The sequence below is a fragment of the Schistocerca gregaria genome, chromosome X (genome assembly GCF_023897955.1).
Source record: "Schistocerca gregaria isolate iqSchGreg1 chromosome X, iqSchGreg1.2, whole genome shotgun sequence".
Lineage (NCBI taxonomy): Eukaryota > Metazoa > Arthropoda > Insecta > Orthoptera > Acrididae > Schistocerca > Schistocerca gregaria.
Window position 1 is genome coordinate 121,689,673 of NC_064931.1, and position 26,701 is coordinate 121,716,373.

At 43.3% G+C, this 26,701-nt stretch overlaps 1 protein-coding gene across 1 annotated transcript in view; it reads right to left on the reverse strand.

The window, feature by feature from the left end:
- Positions 1-13,769: 13,769 nt before the first annotated feature.
- The window catches only part of LOC126298924 (uncharacterized), a 31,397-nt gene continuing 18,465 nt past the window's right edge, over positions 13,770-26,701 (reverse strand). Inside the window, exons 3-4 of the mRNA XM_049990475.1 lie at positions 16,501-16,683; positions 13,770-14,689 (exon numbers count right to left, since the gene is read on the reverse strand). Coding sequence (XP_049846432.1) covers positions 14,316-14,689; positions 16,501-16,683 — 557 coding nt within the window. The 3' untranslated portion in view covers positions 13,770-14,315. The remainder of the gene's footprint in view (positions 14,690-16,500; positions 16,684-26,701) is intronic.

Genomic DNA, 26,701 nt, shown 5'->3' on the forward strand with positions numbered 1-26,701 from the left:
GAAATGCCAAACTACGTCTCGCTTGGTGTAAGGAGCGTATACATTGGACGATTGAACAGTGGAAAAAAGGTTGTGTGGAGTGGCGCATCACGGTACACAATGTGGCGATCCGATGGCAAGGTGTGAGTATGGCGAATGCCCGGTGAACGGCATCTGTCAGCGTGTGTAGTGTCAATAGTAAAATTCGAAGGCGGTGGTGTTATAGTGTCGTGTTTATCATGGAGGGGGCTTGTGCCCCTTGTTCTTTTGCGTGGCACTACCACAGCACAGGCCTACATTGACGTTTTAAGCACCGTCTTGCTTCCCACTAATGAAGAGTAATTCAATTGCATCTTTCAACACGATCGAGCACCTGTTCATAATCCACGGCCTGTGACGGAGTGGTTACACGACAATAACATCCCTGTAATGAACTGGCCTGCACAGAGTCTTGATCTGAATGCTACAGAACACCTTTGGGATGTTTTGGAACCCCGACTTCGTGCCAAGCCTCACCGATCGACATCGATACCTCCCATCTGTGCAGCACTCCGTGAAGAATGGGCTGTCATTCCCCAAGAGAATTTCCAGCACCTGATTGAACGTATGCCTGCTATAGTGGAAGCTGTCATCAAGGCTAAGGGTGGGCCAACACCATGTTGAATTTCAGCATTACCGATGGCGGGCGCCACGAACTTGTAACTCATTTTCAGCCAGGTGTCCGGATACTTTTGATCACATAGTGTATGTTGGGCAGACAAGTAGAACTACGCAAGAATATTTTGTTCAGCATAATTACCATAAATGCCTTGGCCAACCAGATAAACCAGCGGTAGCGTAGCATTGCCTCAACATGGAGCATCGCATGTTTTACTGGAAGACTGAAGTTTTATCTGCACCATCATCATTGTACTATTGCATTTTAAAGAGGCCATACGTACCCATACTGCGGACAAACTTATCAACTGGAACGCAGCTTTTCAATTAAGCGCTGCTTGGACCCCAGCAGTGGCTACTATTGAATTAAGAAACAAGAACCTGAGATTCATGACGGGAAGCGGCGCATTTGAGAGATTAAATTAAGGTTTTAATTAGAGGAGCGTCCAGCAGCACTGTCATTGCCCACAGCCCACACGTGGAAGGCCTCTCTGCGGCCCCCAGCAGAGGGCACTACGAGCACAATTTTCAACCAACTACACTCTAAGACAAAAAAAAAAAAAAATAACCAAACGACGCACCATGAAGGAATTATCCGATTGGGACTGATATCGACAGATATGATGTACACGCAAATACAAACAAATGAGTACAATTGCGTATAAACTGGATATTTATTCAAGAGAAAGAGCTTTACAAATTGAGCAAATCAGAAACACGCTGGTCCATCTCTTGCCCTTATGCAAGCAATTATTCGGCTTAGCATTGATTGATAGATTTCTTGGATCTCCTCCTACTGAATATCGTGCCAAATTTTGTTCAGTTGGCGTATTAGATGGCCAAAATCCCGAGATGGTTGGAGGGCCCGGCCTATAATGCTCCAAACGTTCTCAGCTGGGAGAGATCCGACGACCTTGCTGACCAAGGCAGCCCTTTTTAAGCACGAAGGCAAGCAGTAGAAACTCTCGCATGGTGTGTGTGTATGTGTGTGTGTGGGGAGGGGAGGGGGGGGGCGAGAGGCGGGAATTAGTTTGCTGAAACGTAAGCCCAGGATGGCCTGCTACGAAGGGATAGAAAACACGGCATAGAATAGCGTCTACTTACAGCTGTGTTGTATGGATGCCGCGGATGAATACCAAAGAGATCCTGCTATGAAAAGAAGTGCCACTTTAGATCATCACTTCTGGCTGTCGGGCCATTTGGCGCACGTCAGTCAACTTGGCCCACGGTTGTCTGGGGCATCTCCAGGCACGTGTTCGCTGGTCACAGTGGCTCAGTTCGACGTATGACTCTCACGGAAGACAATTATACTCCAATCAATTAGATTCCAGGCCGAAGACTTGTCAGGAGACGCCCCAGGCAGCGGTAGTATACCAACTTGACTGTCACCCGCCACACGGCCTGTCAACCAGAAGTGATAGTCTGGGATGCCATTTCCTTATATTTTAGCAGGATAATGCCCACCTGCACATGGCGAGAGTTTCTACTGCTTGTCTTCGTGCTTGCCAATCCTCACCTTGGTCAGTAAGGTCTCTGGATCTCTCCCCAGTTGAGAAGTTTTGAGCATTATGGACACGGCCCTCCAACCATCTTGGGATTTTGACGATTTAATACGTCATTTGGAAATAATTCTACAAGGTATCTCTCAGGAGGATATCCAACAATTCTGTCAGTCAATGCCCTCCTTGCATAAGGATGAGAGGTGGACCAACGCATTATTGACTTGCTCAATTTGTGAAGTCTTTTCTCTTGAATAAATCACCCAACTTTTGTAAAACTGTTATTATTTGTTTGTCTCTGTAAGTTCATCGTCCCTACCGACTGCCGTTTCACTGGGATAATTCCTTCGTGGTGTGCTCTGTTTTTTGTTTTAGAGTGTATGAGCCCTTTCTCGCACATGCTTATTGCCTGCTCCTGGAGTGATAAATTTCCGTCGCCCGACTGTCATCAGTCGCGTGTTGCAGCAGTGACGTCAACTGCCGCCTCCTGAAGATCAATGAAACATCGTGGGATTTACAAAATATACCCGGCAGCAAACTCGAGAGGTGTATTTGCAGTAAACCTCCCCATGAACTATCCAGGGGCTTTCTTGCATTATCTGCCACTAATCCAATGCATCCTAGTGTGCCATTTACTTTTCCTGCTACTAGGTGGTTGTTCCACTTCAAGTGACCCTGGACCAACACTGCCTGACAAAAAAAGTGAAACACGCGGAAAACGTGGTTGTATGTCAGTGTAACTTCTACACGCACACATAATGAACGGGTATGTAAAAGGTTAGAACAGAAACTTTCTGTGACAGATGGAGTGGCCACCTGAGTGCATTAGTAATGTTCGTGTTTAATGTTGTTACCAGGCCTGGTAGGGAATGCGAGGGACGCGAGTAGTGCCAGACGTTGACTTATCACTATGAGCGATAGGGAGATGCTGCGTACTCGTATGGGACAGCGTTATCAGCACTTGGAAGACTTTGAAAGTTGCTTCATTGTGGGTCCATTTGGCTGGATGGTGCAATCGTGCAATATGAAGATCTGTAGGACATTCGAATGCGACGGTGGCCCCACGTACGACTGTTTGGGAACGTTATGGCAGGCATGCTAATCATCAATGTCCCAGTCTATCACATCTGACCACAACAGGGGAAGATCGCTGCACTATGTACCAAGCATATCATAACTCTTTCACATATACGCCAGTCATCCGAGAAAAAGTAATGAACCTTCTGCAATATTCTATATCATCCTGTACCCTTGGTCGGAGTTCAGCAGAAGATGGACTAGGGGACTGCCGTCCCATGTGTGGCTGTCGTTAACACCACAAAAGTATAGGCTTCATTTGGAGTTGGGTCGTGACAGGGAAGCATGGACTGCTCATGAATCGCGTCGTATTGTGTTCAGCGATGAATCACGCTTCTACGGTACACCGGATTATCACTGTCGGCAAGCATGGTGCCGTCCTGCGCAGAATTCATATTCTTCAAATGTTTTGCAGAGGCACAGCGCTGCTATTCTTGGATTCATGGTGTGGTGGATCATCGGGCTTTATTTCACGTCACGGTTGGTAGTAATTAAGGGAACTCTGAGGTAACAAAAATGTTCAAATGTGTGTGAATTCCTAAGGGACCAAACTGCTGAGGTCATCGGTCCCTAGACTTACACACTTCTTAAACTAACCTATGCTAAGAACAACACACTCACCCATGACCGAGGGAGGACTCGAACCTCCGGCAGGAGGGACCGCACAGTCCGTGACCAGACGCCTCAAATCACGCGGCCTGCTGGAACAACGATATGTCACAGACGTCTCGCGTCCACGCACGGGACGTTTCTCTTTTAACTGTGTGCCTAATGCTGAGGTACTCCTGTGGTCCCCAAGATCCCCTGACAGAGCACGCGTGGTGCCAATCTGGGTGTCAACGCCGTCCCAGTGTCGTTAAGGACCGCGTACAACAGTTGTGGACCACCTGCCGCAGTAGAAAATTAAATTGCTTTATGACACCCCTCCCAACCAAATCAGAGCATTGATCCTGTCCAGAGGGAGTGCAACGGCATACTGATAAGCGGGCTCTTACTGTTTAGTTCTTTACAAATTTGACTCGGTTTTGTAATCACAAAAATAACATCCTGTGTAGTTTCATTTAGTTTCTTCCTCCTCTTTTCCGTGTTTCAGCTTTTTGTTTCTGCAGCAATGTAAATTATCACGTGTATTACTGCGGTTACTGCTGCCAGTGATTGATAACCATTCGTGAAGTGGAAAAATGATGGGTCTTTCTGCTTATTTATGAGCAGTACGTTACATTTTTTCATGTTGAAGGTTAACTGCCACTAGCTGTATAAATCGTCAATGCTCTGCAGATCGTCCTGCATTTCACTGAAATATCCCGGTGTTGTGACCTTCCTCTATACAACAGCATTATCCCCGAAAAAACTCTCACACTTTATAACGCTACCCACCAGATCATTCACATGTATCGTGAAAGGGAACTGCTCTATAACACTCCCTTGGGGTGCACGGAGCAAGGGAGCATGGAATTCAGGAGCATAATGGTTCGTAGCCTCCTGCAGCAATACAGAGCTAGGTTTTTTTGCTACGCTGTACTGGGTGAAACCACCTATCAAAACCATTCAACGAAATTTGAACGTGATCTCAAGCAGTAAAGGGCGTGTATGCTCTCTCAGGCCTCCTGCTTCGAGCCCTCCTGTGGCATAATCACGGAGGGGTGCGAAATTGACACGTGCGTGAATAAAACGGCAAAGCGTCCCTCTAAGGCCAACCAGTTTGGCAATACCCTCGGTGTCATCTATCCACTTTTGTTGGGCACTTTGAAAATGATGTTATACAGAGACATCCATTCACTGATTCCTTGTCGCTTGCGTGACGGACGTCTCTTCCGACATCCCTTCTTAGATTCTGCAAGCGGCCAGCAGGCGCTAGTTCTGCAATGTAGCACCTTTCAGCTGAGGTGTGACGAAATGGTTGCCTGTCATACCGTTTCCTAGGAAGCAAACTAACGACTGTCTCTGTACAGCGACATTTTTAAAGTGCCCAACAAAGATGTGTCGGTGGCACCGATGGTGTTGCTGAACTGAAGCCTGTTACACGTACCCTTTGCCGTTTCATTCAGATGGGTATCAATATCGCAACCTTCCACGATCACGCCACATGAAGCTGCGAAACAGGAGGGCAGAAAAAGCATAAAAGCACTTTGCTGCTTCAGATCGTTTCGTCTAATGGATTTTCGAAGGTCCGTAGAGGTTCCACCCTGTACACAAGAGCAAAAATTTCAGTCCTGCTATACTGCAAAGGGGTCAGATCACTTTCATCTGGGCTGCAGCCCCACGATAACTTTCGAGAAAGGTTCACCTCGTCCGAGTGGTGACAGCAGAGTCAAAGAGTGTCAAGAACACACTGAGAACTACCCGTCGCGACCACGAAATGTGTAGGCATCAAAGCCCCAAGGAAAGGGGTGGTTTCAGTGGGCCTATCTTATACCTCACATGTACTTCTGAGGTGTGGCCTTTTTTTCGCATTTGTCGAAGCCTTGCTGTTTGAAGCACCACCGAGATCGATGGCGATATCGCATGGCACCACACTTTTGCACGATTACAGGGAAAGGCTGTAGGCTCCTTTGAGTCAAATTTCAAACTTTTGCATCGGATTGGGAGACAATTACTGGGTTTCGAAAAGTGACCCTGTAATTGTGTTGTGTAGTGTATAACTTTCCATGTTAATTCAATTTCAGCTTGTTCCTGATACGAATAGTGGACCGATACATAGGTTCACGTCACTGTGTTCACTACAAACTCAGCGCGTAGAGAAAATAAACAAACAGTATGAGACAGAGAGAAAGATAGAGACACACACACAGAGAGAGAGAGATGAAGAGTATGTATCATGAAAACTATTAATTTCCAGGCATAAGTTGATGCGAATCTCTTTGTGTCTTTCTTTGTTTGGAAAAAAGTCCACGTTTATTAGTATAGCTTTTATTATTGCCTCGTAAGAGCGTAATAACCTCAGAACATGGATGTTATCACACCAAACATTCGACACCTGTCGATAAACAAAGATTAGTAAGTATAATGGTTCATGGTGTGCATTAGCTAAATGTGAGCACTGCAAGAGTTTAGCGAATTTCCTCAGGTAATTAGATAATACAAAGAAATTAATATAATTAAGATGTTATCGAATTTTGTAAGACTTGCAACGCTCGAGATCTCGAGTTTCCTGCCACTAGTTTCAGGGGGCTTAAGTCATATTAATTGCGCTTTTGCAGACGCATAGGGAAAGGGAGTTATGACATTAGGAATGTTCCTTTGGTCAAGTGAGTGAAACACGAAATGTAGAAATGCCCAAAAATCTTCATGCACAATATTAAAGCTTTTAACTCTTTTAACCGAGGTCATTGATGTGTAATATTAGGTATGCAGTGTTTCTAGGAGTAAATTTATTCGTAAGCGTTGAGTGTCGATGGCAGCGTACAGGGTGCTCCTGTCTTTCATTTTGAAAACCCCATAGGTCGTTGCCAATAAATTCCACACTGAATAATGCAGACAATTATTTACATCTCAGACACAGCAGAATATGCACCTCTGAACCCGAGATCGCTAACATACACTTGTGCAGTGGTACTCGACACAGAGGTAGCTGATGATGAAGAAATTTCATCGCCCATACTTGGACCAGAGATGACCGAATACGTCTCCAGTGTTCTGGGATAAATTCTTCTCTGCTGTGTCCCGTGAAGTGAGAGCATCCGACGATCTTGACGGTCGTCCGTCAGTTGGGTGGAGACATTAACCTCAGGGGGAGCACTTGTTGTTCTCCAGTATGAGTAGGCTAAATAACAGCAGGAGGCTTTCCTGTTACCTCCATCCTTTCACCCATTATAACTTAAACAGCACACTGCACTGCATAAGCAATCATCACAGTTATCCACACGAGACAGATACGTACGCTCCTATGTAATACAGAACTGACCACTACATGTCACAAAAGACGGACCAGTCAGTATAAAAGGAGGCGGGGAGTATTGTCGGTAGCGGAGCAGTAGCAGCAGAATGGATACGTGAGGAGAGCTCAGTGACTTCAAACGTGGACTACTCATTAGATATCACCTGAATAACAAATACATGAGTAACATTTAAATCCTTTTAGAGCTTATTCGACTGTTGATGATAATTTTATAGAGTGGAAATGCGAAGGAACAGCCGCAGCTAAACCAAGACCAGGCGGATCTCACGTACTGACGAGCAGAACAGTCGAGGATTGTGGTGGTCAGTTCTACAGAATCGCATGATATCAAAAAGGAAATCACTCTTGAGCTCCAATGTGCTACCAACAGTCAAGCTGGCACAGTGACGTTGCGTAGCGAGTTAAAAAGAGTGGAGTACAATTGTTGAGATGCTCCTCGTAAGCCACAAATTTCTGTAGTCATTTCTAAGCGACTTTTGAGATTGTCTAAAGAGCGACGCCAACGAATCTGGATGACTGCAGGCGAGTAATTTGGAGTGATGAATCACGGTATGCTCTGTGGCTGTCCGATGGAAGGGTTCGAGTTTGAGCGATGTCCGGAGGACTTGGCGTGCCATCACGTGGAGTGCCATCAGTGAAGTACAGAGTATCACTGCTCTTAACAAATTACGAAATGCAGAAGGTATGGACACATTTTACAGCGGTGTGTACTGCATATACAGAAGAGGAACAATTCGGAGGCGGTAAATGTGTGTATCAGAACGACAATGCACCCGTCATAAAGCATCATCTGTGAGGTAAGGCAATAGTTCGTGGACGGCAACATTCCCGACCTGGACCCAATGTAACATCTTTGAGATGCGTTAGAATGTCGACCTCGCTCCAGACCCCAACTGCTTACATCACTACCTTCTCTGGTAGGCCGGCCGGTGTGACAGAGCGGTTCTAGGCGCTTCAGTCCGGAACCGCGCGACCGCTAGGGTCGCAGGTTCGAATCCTGCCTCGGGTATGGATGTGTGTGATGTCCTTAGGTTAGTTAGATTTAAGTAGTTCTAAGTTCTAGGGGACTGATGACCTCCACTGTTAAGTCCCATAGTGCCCAGAACCATTACCTTCTTTGGTTACGGCTCTTGAGGAAGAACGAACTGTCATTCCTCCACAGACGTTCAGACACAAACTGAAAGTGCCCACTGTAGAGTTTCGGAGCATCACAAAGGCGACGGGTGTACACACACACGATTAATGTCCACCAATAGGTGTGCGGATACTTTTCATTAGATAGTGTGTACAGTGTCTCATTAAAGGTCAGAGGAAGATAAGATCAAACCACTCCCACGAGGGCTTTGTCCACGACGACAAGCCAAGATCCTCTCATCTCTCCTAAACACACATTCCCTGTGTGTGGGTCTCACTTTAACTCTGAGGTAGTAGGACACACTATGGAATATCTTATTTACTGTGGATCACGCAGTAAGACACAGGTAATATAAAGAGTGTCTAATGAAGCACTTTTACCACTTCGTCTGCTTAAGATTGTAGAAAAATATTCTGAGCTCAAAGGTAATCAGGGATCTCAGGGTGATATCCTCCATTTCAATCAGCATGGATGCCGAGAACATCGGTCGGACGAAACCCAACTCAATCTGTTCTCAAATAACATCCTTAAAGCTAAGGATCAAGACAGTAATGTAAATGCAATATTTCTTGACCATCGAGAAGTTTAATAACGAAAGTACGACCATATGAGGTATAAAGTTAAATAAATGGGGTTGACAATTTGTTGGTAGGGATGACCCAGTATGTTATTTTCGATGGAGAGTCATCGACAGTTGTAGAAGTGACTTCAGGCGTGTACCCCAGGGCGTATTTTGGGACCTTTGCTGTTCATGCAGTATATAAAGGACGTGATAAATAATATTAATAGTAACCTCAATCTGTTCATAAATGATGCAGTTATCTGTGATGAAGTACTGTCTGAAGGAATAGATGCAAAAATGTTTACTCAGGTCTTGATAAGATTTCTAAGTGGTGCAAAGGTTGGTAACTTACTTTACTTCTTCAGAAATATAAAATTTTGCACCTCACAAAAAGCAAAAGTGAATAGTTACACATACATGGCTGTAAAAAGTTAGAGAGATATGAAATAGAATTTTTACACAGACATAGTCGTAGGTAAAGCAAGTTGCAGACCTTGGTTTATTGGTAGAATGCTGGGGAAATAAACTCAGTCGTCAGAGGAGACTGCTTACATAACACCCGCGTGATTCATCCTACAGTATTACTTATGCTTGTCGGACCCTTTCCAAATACGACTACGAGGCCTTTTGAACACATACAGAAGAAGCACAAATGATGGCTGGCTTGTCTGACTCGTAGGGGAGTATTACCTCAACTGTCAGGCGCTTGAAAATGGACCCCAATAACCCTGCGAAAGCCTGCTTACAAAATTTAAGGAACCACTAAAATTTCTTTCAATCTTGAGAATCCTTCAATATTTAATGAAGTCGTCACAAGTTTTGATCTTGAAAAGGACCCATTTTGTGTGTTCGCAATTTCTCCGTGATGTGCGATTTGTACACAAATGATCAGTCATACCAGCCGAAATTAAACAGATTCGTATATGCAAACGACACCACTATTGCAACTCAGTGAAGAACATTTCAAGAGATGGAGGAAAACCTTGGGAAACTACTCTGAGGAAAACCATCTGCGACCTACTCCAGAAAAAAAAACAAATATCACTGATCCACAAGTGTTCACGTTTCAGTTTTACAGAAACGAAAGTAGCTGCTCTATATAGATTTAAGTGCACTGAACAGAGATATCACGGATAAAATTGTCTGTAGCTCAGGGTTACATGTAAATAAGGTGTTTAGATCTCACAGTCACACTTATGGGATATTATGAAAACTACTTAAAAGAGCATTGTGACAAACGCTCTTCTTTTGTTAGTGAGTGAGGTGGACACATCCAGTATAATTTGGCAACACTGCTTTACACTATGACTCATGTGCACAGTATTCAGTCGCGTGAGCATTGTCGAATGTAGAAACCAGACATGATTTAATTGTTGTTTGTCAAATGTGTGTGCTCTTGTGCTGCGTCAGTTCACTTGTTACAGGAACGAGTGCATGGTAGTTGACATTGAATGTATGTAGGGTGAAGTGGTGAAACTGAAGAATTGTGTTGTTATGCACATGTATGCTTTCAAAAAAATGCCCTGCACCTACAGTAACAAACCTTATGACTTTTGTTACATTTGTGCAAATGTTATCTGTGGTTCAAAAAGGCAACGCTTGACTAAAGCGCGTCAGGTGTCAAGCACAGATCAAGATAAATCGTGGGCTCTACAAGTGTGTTGTATCTCGTGTTCGTCTACACTGCATGCTCGGATGCATTGTAAAAAGTCTCCATCAAGTTTGGTTTGCTTGCTATCTGGCGTGAATCCACAAGTCATGCATTGGATTGCTATGTTTGTGAGGTACCTTCCTTGAGAAAAGGAATCTATACCAAGGGGAAGGAGGATATTTAGTACCCTGATATCTCATCTGCCATCCACCCTGTGGTTCATGCTGAGGGTTTACCAGTTCGTGTTCCCCCACAGGTAGCATCATCAAGCAGTGGTAGGGATAATGCTGAACTGACGCATACATTCGCAGAAATGCAGTCATTAGCCAGTGACCCTGAACCTATATTTACACTAACATTATCAGCTGGAGAACCACACAAAATTACACAGTGAACTCATTGATCTGGTCTGAACTCTTGGCCTCATGACTGCAGCAGTAGACCTTCTTGATTACACAGCACATGTGTCTATGTTTCGGGAGACTCAGAAAAGCGTGAGTGTCATTTCAGTACTGAAGGCTGCATTACATTCTGCAGTGTGTTGATGGTTTGTTGGAGTACCTGTACGTTACATAGAAACCAGATGAGTGGAAACACTTCATAGACAGCTCAAAAACAACCCTGAAGGCAGTACTGTTGCACAACAGTATTAAAAGGCCATCCATCCCTGTCGCATATGCTGCCTTATCAAAAGAAATTTAGATTATGTTGAAATCCGTTGTAAGCTGTGTTAATTACAACAAGCATGAATGGATAGTATGTGGGGTTTCCAAAGTCTTTGCGATGCTGTTGGATTTGCAAGGGGATGACACTAAGCGCTGCTGTTACCTGTATGCGTGGGACAATCGCTCAAGGGAGAAGCAACTATACAAGGATGGAATGGACCCCTAGAACAGCTCTGATGCCTGTGTCAAAAAATACTGTCGAAAAACCTCTAGTGAATGCAAACGAAATTGTTCTCCCATTATTGCACATTTAGTTGGAACTCATGACAGCATTTTTTAAGCCTGTGCACATGAATGAAGCAGCATTTCAGTTTTTGTATAGGAAGTTGCAATGGCTCAGAACAGAGAAGACAACAATGGGGATATTCATTGATCCACAGATATACCAGCTGTTGGGGGACACACACAGAGTCAACTCTAACCCCTGGTCAGTTGTATGCATGGAATCGTTTTCATAGCTTGAGAACATTGTTCTTGGGAAATAAGAGAACCGAAAATTACAGGGACCTTTTGGACGAATTCTTTCATGCTTATAAGGTCATTCGCTGCAAAATTACCCTGAAGATGTCCTTCCTTTACTCAAATCTTAATGTTTTTCCAGAGATCTGTGGTGCATTCGGTGATGGGCATGGTTAGTGGTTCCATCAGGACATTCTCTCGTGGAAATAGTGGTACACAGGACTATGGACTACTGCTGTGTTGGCTGATTTCTGCTGGATGCTACAGAGGAATGCTTCAGACAGCACCTAAAAGAGTAAGTCAAAGAAATGGTGCGAATAAACTAGGCAAGTTCAGTTAATGTACATATCTTATAGTTCATGGTAGCAGTATACTTGAAACGTAAAGTCCCCATTTATTCGGTGAGACTGAGTTAGGAGACAGTTTTGATCATGATATTCGTGTTCAGAGCATTGAAATCTATAAAGACGTTCTACTTCGGTTTATGCAAAAAATCTTCTGTGGACCAGTGTATGTGTATTCCACCTGTGTAATAGAGAAGCCGCAAGAAATATGGAAATAGAATGGAGAGGGGTTAGACTGCACCAACCCAAAATACTTGAGAATCATTCTAGACCGTCCACTGTCATTTTAAAAAAGAAACACAGCACTGACTGAATCGATAAGGGGAGCTCAGCCTGAAGTTCTTCGACTATCAGCAGTGAGACTCTATTTTGCTGCCAGAGAATATTTGGTGCCGGTATTGTTGGCGTCTCCAAATCGTCTTACATCGAGGAAGAGCGTAATGCAACTGACAGCACCGCTAGAAGGTCTACCTGAGACCAACCGCGTATCTTTATTTTTGGAGTCTCGGCAAAATACAAAGCTGCACCGCAAAAAGGAAATCGTACAAAGGCAGCAATTACAGTACAGTGACTACTGAACAGATAAAGAATCTGGAGTCGTAAAATGTAAAGTAAAAATGATTAAGACGAGCAGTGTGAATGTGGGGAAACACAGAAGACTGAATATATGCTCATGTGCCCGAGGATGAAATTTACTTACACAATGGAAGATCTAGTTTAATGCAATGACTAGGCAATTAAAGCTACACCTTTTGAAGAAGAGATTAGACTCCTCTGCCGCACACGGAAACAAAGGTAAGTAAGTAAGAATAGAATTAAGTTAGGGATTTAGGAATATTCTACAATCCCGTACGTATCGCACCAGTAGGATCTGGGAAGAAAAAAAAATTTGACCTACTATAACACGTACAGAGGCATTTGAACATCATAGCTTCTACAGTCCGTACACGAATGAAGCAGGAAGAAACTTCAGTAAATGGTACAGTAGGAAGCAACCTCTACCATGCTCTTCATAATAATTTTAAGAGTATAGCTGTAGATGTCACTGTAATTCGGTTTTGAAAGCAGGGAAATGAGTTGAAACGATATAACGGGTGATCAAAAAGTCAGTATAAATTTGAAAACTTAATCCACGGAATAATGTAGATAGAGAGGTAAAAATTGACACACATTCTTGGAATGACATGGGGTTTTATAGAACCAAAAAAAAGTATTGGATGATCGTGTGCTCAGCCGCCACTTTCGTCATGCTCCCAGGTCCACAGACCTCTCAGTCCGTGCGATTATTGGCTTTGGGGTTACCTGAAGTCGCAGGAGTATCGTGATCGACCGACATCTTTAGGGATGCTGAAAGACAACATCCGACGCCAATGCCTCACCATAACTCCGGATGTGCTTTATCGTGCTGTTCAGAATATTATTCCTCGACTACAGCTATCGTTGAGGAATGGTGGTGGACATATTGAGCATTTCCTGTAAAGAACATCATCTTTGCTTTGTCTTACTTTGTTATGCTAATTATTGCTATTCTGATCAGATGAAGTGCCATCCGTCGGACATTTTTTAAACTTTTGTATTTTTTGGATTCTAATAAAACCCCATGTCATTCCAAGCATGTGTGTCAATTTGTACCTCTCTGTCTACAATATTCCGTGATTTATTGAATTTTTAAATTTATACTGACTTTTTGATCACCCAGTCTATATAATATTGAAATAAGTTATAGTGTGGGGTAACTAACGTTGTTAGGATTCAACAACTGAATTTTTTGAAAGATAATTCATATTTTCAATTTTTTTTATTAAAATTCATTCATACAAGTAATAAATTATTTTGTACATTAAAAATAAATAAGAATGATTAACTTTCACATTAGTGTATAATCATTCCACTCATGCTTCATAAATATATCACAAAATCCAAAAAGCTTAAAGCTCGTTGTTAAGTGTTAAAAATATTCGTTCTTGGAATACTTGACTGAATGTAATAAATAAATAAATAAATAAATAAACATAATCCTTTGGAAGTATTTGTGGAGTTTTATACTGGCGATACTGCTATAATGATTGGTAAATGTTGGAGACTGAGGTACTGGAGCTGTTTCTCCTTAATGTATCAGCGCAGTAACTGATACGTAATCTGTGATGTTCCCTCGGACGCGGAAGGTGAATGCTGTCTTGTGCTCAGCAACGGGGTAATATGACGCGACGTGACGCGACGCGACGACTTAAAGGGAAACTATACGATAACCGTGAGTTTAGTAAAGATTGTTAGGGGTTTATCTGTACGGCCTTCCGACGCGCCGTGGGCAGTGTGGCGGCAGCGGAGCTCAGTTGCCGGAGGCGGGTTGGTGCGCCGAGTAGGCCATGGCGTGCGCGTCTGCGGGCTGCCCGTCGATGCTGCGGCTCCAGAGCCCGGACCAGCCGCCCTTGTTCTCGTCGTCGTAGTGGTGCTCGTGTTCGTAGTGGTGCTGGTGCTGTGCGTGCTCGTAGTAGATCACCTTCTGCGGCGTCTTCTTGTTCAGCCACTCGAGCCACAGCCGGAACAGCCCCACCAGCAGGTTCAGCACGGCCAGCCCCAGGAATTTCAGCTGCAGGATCGTTCCGAGCGCGCCCATCAGCAAGCTGATCTTCGACTTGATGAGCATGCCCAGCATGAAGAGCTTCATCAGCGCCTCCTTCTTCTTCTTCTTCTTGCCTCGGGCTGAAAACAGAATGCGGCCGGTTTTATTCGCTTTTCCTCAGCACCAGGTTCAATTGCTTTACGAAAAAGGGTAAGGACTATCCCAGTGACGACTCGATTGTAGCTGAAATACTACGATTTTGGTATGTACAACTTTACCAGTGAGGTTTCTTGTGCATGCTGATGTTTCGAGCAATGTACTGTTCAAAAAATGGTTCAAATGGCTCTGAGCACTATGGGACGTAACTTCTGAGGTCATCAGTCCCCTAGAACTTAGAACTACTTAAACCTAACTAACCTAAGGACATCACGCACATCTATGCCCGAGGCAGGATTCTAACCTGCGACCGTAGCGACCGCGCGGTTCCAGACTGGAGCGCCTAGAACCGCTCGGCCACTATGGCCGGCAATCTACTGTTAATGTGATCGTTACAAAGGTGTAAAGTTCCATTACAAAGTACGTCATTTACGGAGGTTGAACCTCACATAATTTGAAGAACGAAATACATTACACATTCAAGGATTATTGCCCTTCATTTTATGCGATTAAAATGAGGACAACTGAAGCTAAAGGGAAGATTTATGGAATGAAAATCAATAGGAAGAAAACAAAAGTAATACGCTGGGAGGAAATACAAAGGTAAAGATAATTCTGAATGGAGAAGTATTAGAACATGTGCAAAGCTGTAAATACCTCTGAAGCAGGATAGAAACTCGCTGAAAGAGCAGAATAGAAATTAAAACCAGAATATCAATGGTGAAAGAGGTATTTTATAAGAAAAGGAGATTTTTTTGCAGAAATGTGGACAAAGTTTTAAGGAAAAGGCTAATAAAATGTTTTGTATGAAGTGTTCTCCTGTATGGTCTTAAAACAAGGACGCTGAAGACGAAAGATAGAGCAAGGCTGGGGGCCTTTAAAATGTTGACGAGGTGAAGAGTAAGTTAGAAAGACAGAGCGAAAAATGAAGAGGTACTGAGAAGAGTCGGGGAACAAAGACAATTGCTGGATGTAATAAAAAGAAGGAAACGAAACTGGTTTGGACATATATTAAGAATGAAGGAGGGGCTTACAAAAATCGTCTTAGAAAGGATGTGGAAGGAAAGTGGAGGCGACGGAAGAAGAGATTTAAGATCTTGGGTAATGTGATGGAGGGCAGCGTACATATTCTATCGAATTTCTCCAACATTTCGTAACACTAAATCAAACATAAAACATGTATTTGTCATTACACGACATTGGTGATGGTACATTCTGAACAATGTGTGACAAACAAAGCTAAAATTCTTCTATCTGGAAGAGTCATGGCTATCGTTTCTGGGATTCTCTCGGTGTGGTGCTCTTATATACACAAGGGCAGAATCATCACCGAGGAGTATTGCGCTCATAAAATATTCCCTTTTGTAGGATCGTGATACGATCCAATGGGAAAAGTTTTTCATTGGTTTCAGAGTCATAGTTTCTACCGAAGAAGGTTAGTAAGACAAAAGCAACGTCTTATCGAAACAATGAACGTCAAGTTCATGATTTACAACGTTTGTTGGAATGGATCCTACTCTGTTATCTTGGCACCTACTAGAAGAAGGGATCGGTTGGTAGGACATGTTCTGAGACATCGAGGGATCACCAGTTTAGTATTGGAGGGCAGCGTGGAGGGTAAAAATCGTAGAGGGAGACCAAGAGAGAAATACACTAAGCAGATTCAGAAGGATGTAGGCTGCAGTAGGTACTGGGAGATGAAGAAGCTTGCACAGGATAGAATAGCATGGAGAGCTGCATCAAACCAGTCTCGGGACTGAAGACCACAACAACACAGACTGAAACCAATGCCTACCTTCGTCGATCTGCCTGCCGGCCTCCTGGGATTCTTCTTCCTCGCTGCCTTCCTGTTCGTCGTCCTCCTTGGAGAGGCCACCTTCCTCCTCGCCGTCCTGGAAGAGCCTCGACATGCCCAGCGACAACAGGTCCAGCAGGCCGTGGTCATCGTCGTCTTCCTCTTCTGACTCACTGCGGGCACCTGGAAATTGAATACAAACCTTACGTCATACCCAGCACTGGCGTTATTATACAGAAAGTAGGAGTCTCTTGAATAGTCCAGTCAAATGACGTATGCGCCTGAAGATGGAGTAACACTGACCCTTGTTCGTGCTTCTGATAGAAGCACATTGAGTTGTTCCTTTATTTACGAAAAATGAAAACAGGAGCTTTATAGCAACCTGTATAGTATGTACTATTCTCATCTCCGGAGAAGAAAAACAGAATATAATAAACATACAGTACTTAAGAACGATAGATCCGATGATTGACGGACAGTCTGTATAAAATACGATGCTGTGGAAAGTGTATAAATGTGTATCACATTCTCATGCAGCGAGATCAGCGTTGTTTAAAACTAGATGGCTCAATTGGAATTTTATGGTAAGACATCAATCGCAAATATTGTATTACATATGATCGATAGAACTGATGATATGAAAATCAGATTCGTTTGAATGGATACCAATTACACGATGCACGAAATTCCTATATTCCGAAATTCCTAAATTCTCTGTGTGAGTGACGAAAGTCTGTACCAAAATGTTTACTGAAAAAGGCTTTCATATTTGGAGTGTCATTTAACATAATGTCACGGGTAAACGGTGGATTTGTTTTTAGAATCACTCCTATGTTTACAGAGAAAGTTTATTCTTTCATAACAGACACTGACAATTGTGGAATTGACTTTCATGACACCAAGATATTGTGGATAGCTTAGTTTAAAGATTCTGTCATATGTTTTCTGCATTAATTTATCCGTCAAGAGTGACACATTACTTGTGCAACTGTTCGCCACCTGTTGCTCTCTCTACAAGAAAGATGGAAAAAAGCATTTACATTCCTCTTGAACTCCTGTTCTCGTCTCTCCTTCTTATCACTTCGTGTTACGAATTGACAACAGTAGACTTTGACTTCACTTTATGAACAGTGAAACCAGTTTTTACACTTCAGCTGCTGAGGTGTTTTCACATATTCACCAACAATCGAATGAATTACAACGATATTTGTAAAGCAGTGACGTATCAAAGTAATATCCAAATGTGTATGTCTTAGAGTTAGATTCAGTGGAAATTGAAAACTGGTTTTCTACGCGTTATATAATGTCAAATAGTCGCAGGACACGATACGTCTAAGCGATGAGCGACGAATCGAGTGGGACTCCGTTACATACTCCAACACAATCTTCGTAATTCACAAGTAATTTTGGAACCGACATTCTACATCTACACGATTACTCTGCAATTCACAATTAAGTGTCTGGCAGAGATTTCAACGAACCACCTTCAAGCTTTCTCCGTTCCATCCTATCTGAGGGAATCCCAGACTGCGCAGCAGTACTCAAGAATAGGGCGGATAAGCATACTGCAAGCAGTCCCTTTAGTAGTCCCGTTGCATTTTCTAAGCGGTCTACCAATAAGACGCAATCTTTGGTTTGCTTTACCCGCAAAATTTTCTATGTTATCGTTCCAGCTGAAGTTATTCGTAATTGTAATCACTAATTAGATGAATTTATAGCCTTAACGTTTGTGTGATTTATTGTATAGAAGAAATTTGGCGGATTCCCTTTAGTAATTATGTGAATGACTTCGCACTTTTCATTATTTAGAGTCAATTTCCATTTTTTTCACAATACAGAAATCTTGTCTAAATGGTTTTGCAATTTGCTTTGATCATCTGATGGCTTTATAAGGCTGTAAATGACAGCATCATCTGCATACAATCTAAGAAGACTACTCAGATAGTCTCCTAAATATTTTTTGAGGATTAGGAACAGCAGACGGCCTATAATACTTCCTCGGGCAACGCCAGATATTACCTCTGTTTTACTCGATGACTTTCCAGGAACTACTACGAACTGTGCCCTTTCCGATGGGGTATCACAAATCCAATCGCATAGAATGTATTGTGAAACGTACGTGAAGTCATTAACAATAAAAATTGACTTTAAGCAAAAGAAAAGGATGAAATGTATGTGCTCGTTGCATTTCTATGGGTACTGCAAGAAGGCAGAGCGTGCCATGGAGTTATTTAGTTCTGTCAAGCCTCGCCTTGGTAGTAAGTACCGTGGTTGTTAATAATGGTATCTGCACGAGTCGAGTTAAAGGAATAATATAAGTCTGTGCGATTTATTGTAGAGTGTCGTTCGGGTATACGGTACATCCTCAAATTCCTAAACTCTTAAGTGAACCCCTGAAAACGAACTTGATATACCAATCCCTACTCACTTCTATCGTTCAGTCGCTTTCCGCATTGCATTAGCTCGCGAGGAAATACATGTCACAGGTCCGGATGTAAGAGTCCGGTATGCAAATAACGGAGTGTGTCCATAATGAGAAGCTGTGCGTGGCCCCATTGTCAGCAGCGGCCGTCCTCGAATGCGTGCGGCCAGGAACGTCTGCCAGACAACGTTCCAAGCCGGACACAGCACGCGTGTTCGGTGTTGCGCTCCTTTTGTCTGCCAGACAGCCTGCATTGCTACCACGTACATCATCACGTACGTGCTCAGCATAGACGAAGTATCTCCCACCTGATATTTTCTAGCGATGCCCATTTCCCGGAATTGTTCACTCACTTGCGTCACGTCACAGAGAGAAATAACAGAATGTAATATCAAGTACGAAACGGAACAATGTTCCAGTGGGCATACTTGCGCCGCTTTGCTCAGTCAGAACATTTCCGACAGTTATCTGTAAACAGAATTATGCTGTTTGATATACAGTTACGTAAAAATCTGGTGTGATCTGGTAACCTATTAAATGAGATACGTAATGGAATTTCGAAAAGCTTCAATTTATCTCTGTTGACCAGCATGCGTCAGAAAAATACACTGAGGTGACAAAAGTCATGGATACTCCTAATATCATGTCCGAGCGTCATTTGCCCAGCGTCGTAAAGCAACCAGACGTCGCATGTACTCAACAAATCGTTGGAAGTTCCCCGCAGAAATTTTGAGCCTTGTTGGCTCTATAGCCATCCATAATTACGAAAGTGTTGCCGTGGTGGATTTTTGAGCCGCGCTGGATTAGCCGAGCGGTCTGAGGCGCTGCTGTCATGGACTGTGCGGCTGATCCCGGCGGAGGTTCGGGTCATCCCTCGGGCATGGGTGTGTGTGTGTTTGTCCTTAGGGTAATTTAGGTTAAATAGTGTGTAAGCTTGGGGACTTAGCAGTTAAGTCCCATAAGATTTCACACACATTTCAACTTTTGTTTTTTGCGGATTTTCGTGCACGAACTGACCTCTCGATTACGTCCCATAAATATTCGATAGGATTCATATCGGGCGGCCTGGGTGGACAATTCAGAACTGTCCAGAATCTTCTTCAAACCAATCACGAACAGTCATGGCCTGGTGACATGGAAGACTGTTATCCACTGCAAATGGTCTCCAAGTAGCCGAACATAACCATTTACAGTCAATAATCGGTTCAGTTGGAGCAGAGGACCCAGCCCATTCATGTAATCACAGCTCACGGCATTATGGAGCCATCACCAGCTCGCATAGTGCCTTGTTGACAACTTGGGTCCATGACTTCGTGGGGTCCGCGCCACACTCGAACTCTAGTGCCATCTCTTCGCAACCGAAATCGGGCCTCATCTGACCAGGCCACGATCTTTCAGTCGTCTACGGTCCAACCGATATGCTCAGGAACTGTATGAGGTGTCGTGCTGTTTACAATGGCACTCGCGTCAGTCATGTGCTGCCATAACCCATTAACGCCAGATTTCCCCTCACGGTCCTAACGCATACGTTCGTTTTACGTCTCACATTGATTTCTGCGGTTATTTCACGCGTTGTTGCTTCTCTGTTAGCACTGACAACTCTACCCAAACGCTGCTGCCTCGGTCGTTGAGTGAAGGCCGTAGCCACTGCGTTGTCCGTGGAGAGGTAATGTCTGAAATGTGGTGTTCTCGGTACACTCTTGGCTCTGTGGATCTCGGAATATTGAATTCCCCAACGTCTTCCGAAATGGAATGTCCCATGTCTCTAGTTCTAACTTCCATTCTGCGTTCAGTCTGTTAATTGCCGTCACCCGAGTACAAGTAACAGCACCGCCAGTGCACTGCCCTTTTACACCTTATATACGCGATAATGCCGCCATCTTTCTGTATGCATTTCGCTATCCCATGGCTTTGTCATCTCATTGTAGTAGCTCAACGGCGTCGAATGGTGATGGGGACAAACCGTCGATCAGGTTGATCACAAACAAGTCAGGTTTCATACTTACAACAAAGACTAAATGTGCTACAGCTTGTAATATGCCTCGTTACGACTGTGTTGCAGAATGTTTTGGGCCAAGTACAGAAGATGTTAGGCTAGATACCTCCTCGTGACACCCACACACACAGATCCATTGCTTGCTGTCCAAGATATACGGCCCTAACTTCCCCCTATCGACTGGGCAGCGGAGAGCGTGGAAGAGCGGTGTGCGTAATGCTCGTGATGGTATCCCGCCTGTGGGAGAGTGGCTGGCGGGTAACGGTCGGGGTGCGTTCTCTGGGTCACGGCTCTCACATGAATCAGCCGCGCGCCCGCTGCGCCAGCTTCTCGTCGCCACCTATCTCATCTCATCTCGGCGCCCCTGAATTACAAACACGGATTTCCTGCACAGTCACTTAAAAAGTAAAAAAATTCTAAGTCTTTGACTAACTGGTGCGAAGCTGGCTCTTATTTGACAATCGACAGATACAGCACATCGTGGAAACACTTCTATTCTCTCAATCTGCATCGCGAGGATATCAAAGAAGTATTCACAGTCAGTTAAGCAGCAGAGCTCTCGGGGGATACTTTGAGTATCACGCAGTAGAATACTGCATTCTTCCAATTCTTTTAATTTCCGATTGAAAGTGTATGACATTTTTATCCTACACATCTTACTACCTGCTGGCTATAGACAAATATAATTTTTCCATTCTAATTTATTTCTGAATTATCTTTATTCCAAATAAGGAACACACAGCGATTAGTTATAAGCTATTTTCCACGTCTCTGCAAGATATTAGATGACAATTCCTTGCCGGCCACGGTGGTCTCGCGGTTCTAGGCGCTCAGTTCGGAACCGCGCGACTGCTACGGTCGCAGGTTCGAATCCTGCCTCGGGCATGAATGTGTGTGATGTCCTTAGGTTAGTTAGGTTTAAGTAGTTCTAAGTTCTAGGGGACTGATGACCACAGATGTTAAGTCCCATAGTGCTCAGAGCCATTTGAACCATTTTTTTGACAATTCTTTAAACAAAGTATGTAAATGGTTACTAGCATTTCCATCCCCAATGTCTTGCGATAAAGTCTATCGCCTAGTAGATATTGCCCTCTTCAATATAAGGAGAGAAGCGCAGGCCAGAAATAAGAAAGACGGTGCATGCAAATTGCAAACGTAAAATACTTACATAACGAAGTGTCCAGTCACTGCTGGACTATCTTGTTGTTTTCTGCTTTTGACTGAAAGCCTGCGCAATACACCATCCTCTCAGGGATTGTCGTATTGCGAGACCAGATGCTCCCATCTCACTGAATGAATGATCTGAATCACTTCCCTCAAAACATGATGAAGCGTGGGCCACGTGTAAATACCTAATATTACTTAGATTCAGTTTCCAGATCAAAGGCCATGGTGGAGAAGAGAAACCACGGCTCACCAGCCGAGCAGTACGTCGTACCCTCTACAGTGGTCCCTGGATAACCTACATAAGCAGCTCCGAATGGCTGCGGAATCGCTAAATACGGGCCATAAGTACTTTACTAGATGCGCCTGTTTCCCATTTATAGTGACTTCCCTTCAAAGGTTGGGTATAATAATTCACGTATGTACACACATTAGTATTTCATGCCTATTACTTAAAATTTTTGTCATGATAGGTACATCACTGAAGAACACTTGTTATGGTATTCATATTATCACTGACAAAGGTAATTTTTTTTAGAATTTAGAAAATATTTAGAATTTGTGATCGGCGAGCGCAGAACATCAAATGATTGTTGCTGAATTTAGACAGGAACATCATATACAGAGCCAAATGTTGGATTTGTTGACTGCTTTTGCTTTGTGTGAAGGTTACAAACGAAGTCGTAAGATGACGAAAATAACTAGAAGAGATGTACTACAGGGTGCTAAAATTTTGGTTGCCGTTAATAGACGGCTATGCGACAGGGGCTTGGAAAGCCTGCAACTATGCCAATAATCAAAATCTGAATGCGCCACCAGCAAAACTAATTGTCGAATGACTGAGAATGGTCAAATTTTGTCCGTGATTTTCTCAAAGCAGTAGTCACATGGCCGACAAAAGGAACATGCTTCGAATAAGAACAACCTAGTGCAGTTTTCCGTACTCTGTTCTCCATACTCTGTTAGAGGTAACGCTCTTGAAACTGCTATTCGACCTGTTTAATGTTTCTCGGGAAGTCGTTTATTTTTTAGGAAATCATATTAGAACAGCTGATACAACATCCTTAGTGCCCAAAAATGTTTAGTTTCGGAGGACTAGGTGGTATAACTGTCGCCACCCTGTGCTAATATCGATGTACAGTGAGGGAGAAACAAATGAGTGACTGTCTTATTCTTTGTCAGTATACAGGAAGTAAGAGTATGTAATTTTGTACTGCATCGAAGCAAATGAAATTTGACAGAACAACTGTTGTAAATGCTCTCCGCTGATATCATTGTTTTCAGTAACGTCTTTATTCTCAACGGACATCTAGCACCATACCTACAACATTCAGGTTTCCCTTCAGATTCTTGGCTTTCTAACTCAAAGGACATACTCACTCCACATTATCCGCTGTATGGTTATCGCATTCCAAAGTTATCACGAAGTCAAATATTTGGAGCAAGATATCCGTCGCGTCCATTGCAAAGGAACCATCCTACCATTTACCTCAAGTAATTTAGAGAAAGCATGGAAAACCTATATATGGATGAACGGGCAGTGATTGGAAGACCGTCCCTTTCGAACGAGAGCCTATTATTTTAAACGTTTTGTCACCTCGTTTTCAACTTAATTGCTGTACATATTATTGTAAGAGAAACTATAGTCAGCTTATAAACGATTCATTTCGCAGTGAGACTTTCATCTTTACAGTAAAGCGGTAGCTTTTCCCCTTTCATTCATGCTATAAAGTTGGAAAAGTTTTTCTTATGGCACCACCGCTACGAGGCTCATTACACAGGCATAAAATGTTGATGGCAACAACAGACTTTGAATGAAACAGAATACACGCCATTACGCTGTAGGTTCTCAGGCGAATAGCCTGCAGAAAAACAGTACAAGTTGCCACGTTTCACGAACATTTTACGCTGACGCATTGTCCCCGTGGGCTGCTGTTCGGAGAGAAGCAAGTCATTCTCGCTACACACGGTGCACAGTGACATGGTTATGAGTCGGAAGGACACGTACTTACAACGTGTGAAGTCGGAAGAGTCTGCGTGTCAACACGAAGAAGAAAGCTAACCTCCTTTGACTGTCCCTGTAATCTAGAAGGCGCTCTCAGGAGCACTTCCGTGGCCGACGTGCCGTACTGGGAGGGACTGCCTTCCGTAACAGGAAACTGCTCGCAAGCTGCACTTACAACTCGGTGCACCGGCGGAAAAAGAACACCGGTAGTCCATTAACACGGAACAGAGCTAGGTGTTGCTCAGATGGCGATATGCTGCTCTGGAACTTTCGCTCATCGACACCAAAGTAGTAGTTGTGTTTTACATCTAAGTTTCCTCGGTACCTACTTTCGGAGATGGACCCTGTCGTGTAGTAACAGCCGTTAACCTGAACATGCTGTTTTAACATTTATCAGACCGTGACATCGAATGTCCAGAGAGTGCTACACATTACACTTGTTGCAGTTTGCTTGGGTGGGGCCTACAGAAATGTACCGGATAGCCACCATTACAACGGTACAAAATAGCGTAAAGCCTGCTGCTGGTGTATTCCCCGAGATATTTTAACTATCAAGAATATTATTGAGTTACTGGTAGGTTAGACTGATGGCTTTGACAAAAACCGTCATTTTGTTTAATCTGTTTTCGGCTAGTTTTCTGACTAGTGTCTTATCGAAGCACTCCAAGTCCTACGCCTTTAACATTTACAACGCTGCCTGGAAAAAGTATTCTGAATCTTTAGTAAAGCAGCCTAACTTCCTTGTTGTTTTTGATCCGTATAACCCGTGAAATAAGGGAATATACATGATGAAAGTCTGCTTTTAATTACAAAATTATATGTACTCAAAATGTAGTGGGACGGACGTATTTCAAACAGCAATCCGTAACTGCGCGATTCTCCTACTATAGGTTTCTGAAACATGTTCAGAATATCTCCCGTATACTCCACTGCACACATTGTCCCATGTTTTTGATTTTACGGAAACTGTAAAAAATAGTAAGTGCTAGCTGCGGTTCTTGAGACACGATTACAATCTAAAAAAACAGATATTCCTTTAAGACCTCGAGTGTTCGCTAAGCTACAGTCTTAATGTGTCCCTATAGAAAGAATTCCAGTGAAACTAGATTGAAATTTTTATTGTGCGACATACACAAACTTGTTGATATGTGTTACGGACATAAATCCGTTTTTTAATTGTTTCATATTAAATAGTGTCTCATGTATGGAAACTAAAGATAGTAATAGTTATTTCTTGCTTTTCTAGCTAAGACATCTGGTTCGCTTTAGTATGGCAATAGTACGCCCACAGGCGGATTTTCAATGAAGAGGTTAAAAAAATAGTGGAATACAACAGTTCATGGCAAAGACCTGGCTTTCGATATTGGAGTACTATAGTGCGAAACCACCAAAAAATATGTATGTCCACACGTTACCTTTCTCGAGTGTACAGCCTGTTCCATTAAGCTGTGTTTTAGAAGTTTCATTCACTCTCCACAATGGTACTACCATGGCGAGATAAGGGGGGAACGTATAACATAGAAAATTCCTTTTTTTGTTTTGTTTGGAAAGTGCTGCGCGTGTTAACTGGCATATTTCAAGCATATTTTTAGCTTCTTGCCACGCACCACCCCATTTATGGCTGTTGTCAAGCCGCTGGCCATACATGTCTGTGAAACGATATTGTTGTTTCTTCGGCGACTTGGGCTTCTGTAGTCTTGAGATTGTTAACCTTCAGACATCGATTGTACAAAAAATTCAAAATTTTACAGTTAAATATCTTTGACGTGTGGTATAACAGAAACATTTCTGCATTTTAAAATCATTTTTATTCGGTTTTAGCTGTTTCAGTCGTGCTGCTTCCCTTGTAAGATGAGGAAGGACATAATATGACGAAACTGATGTAGATCTCTCCTCTTTGTGATGATTTTACTATAATGATTTTTATGAAATAGTGGCAACTCTGTGAACCATCTTACGATAGTGAAATACTGTATTAATGAAGGTCCTTTTCGACCAGGTCAGCTGAATGCATTGACTAATTCCATTGTAGCCGCGCGATCTGAGGCGTCTTGTCACGGTCCGTGCGGCTCCCCCCGTCGGAGGTTCGAGTCCTCCCTCGGGCATGGGTGTGTGTGTCGTCCTTAGCTTAAGATAGTTTAAGTTAGATTAAGTAGAGAGAAGGCTTAGGGGCCGATGATCTCAGCAGTTTGGCCCCATAAGACCTTACGACAAATTTCCAATTTGCACCCACTGTGCCAGCCGCGGTGGTGTCGCGGTTCTAGGCGCGCAGTATGGAACTGCGCGACTGCTACGGTCGCAGGTTCGAATCCTGCCTCGGGCATGGATGTGTGTGATGTCCTTAGGTTAGTTAGGTTTAAGTAGTTCTAAGTTCTAGGGGACTGATGACCACAGCTGTTAAGTCCCATAGTGCTCAGAGCCATTTGACTTTTTTTTTTTTTTTTGCATCCACTGTAGAATATAGGATTGTTGTTCATTACAGCCAGTGGAAAAGCGGTATTTGTACGATATTAATCTCTTTACTTTCTATCTCATTCGTGTATGGAGCAAGTGAGAAGAAGGAAAAGGTAGATTGAATGTAGCGTCCCGTCGACATCGAGGTCATTAGAGACGG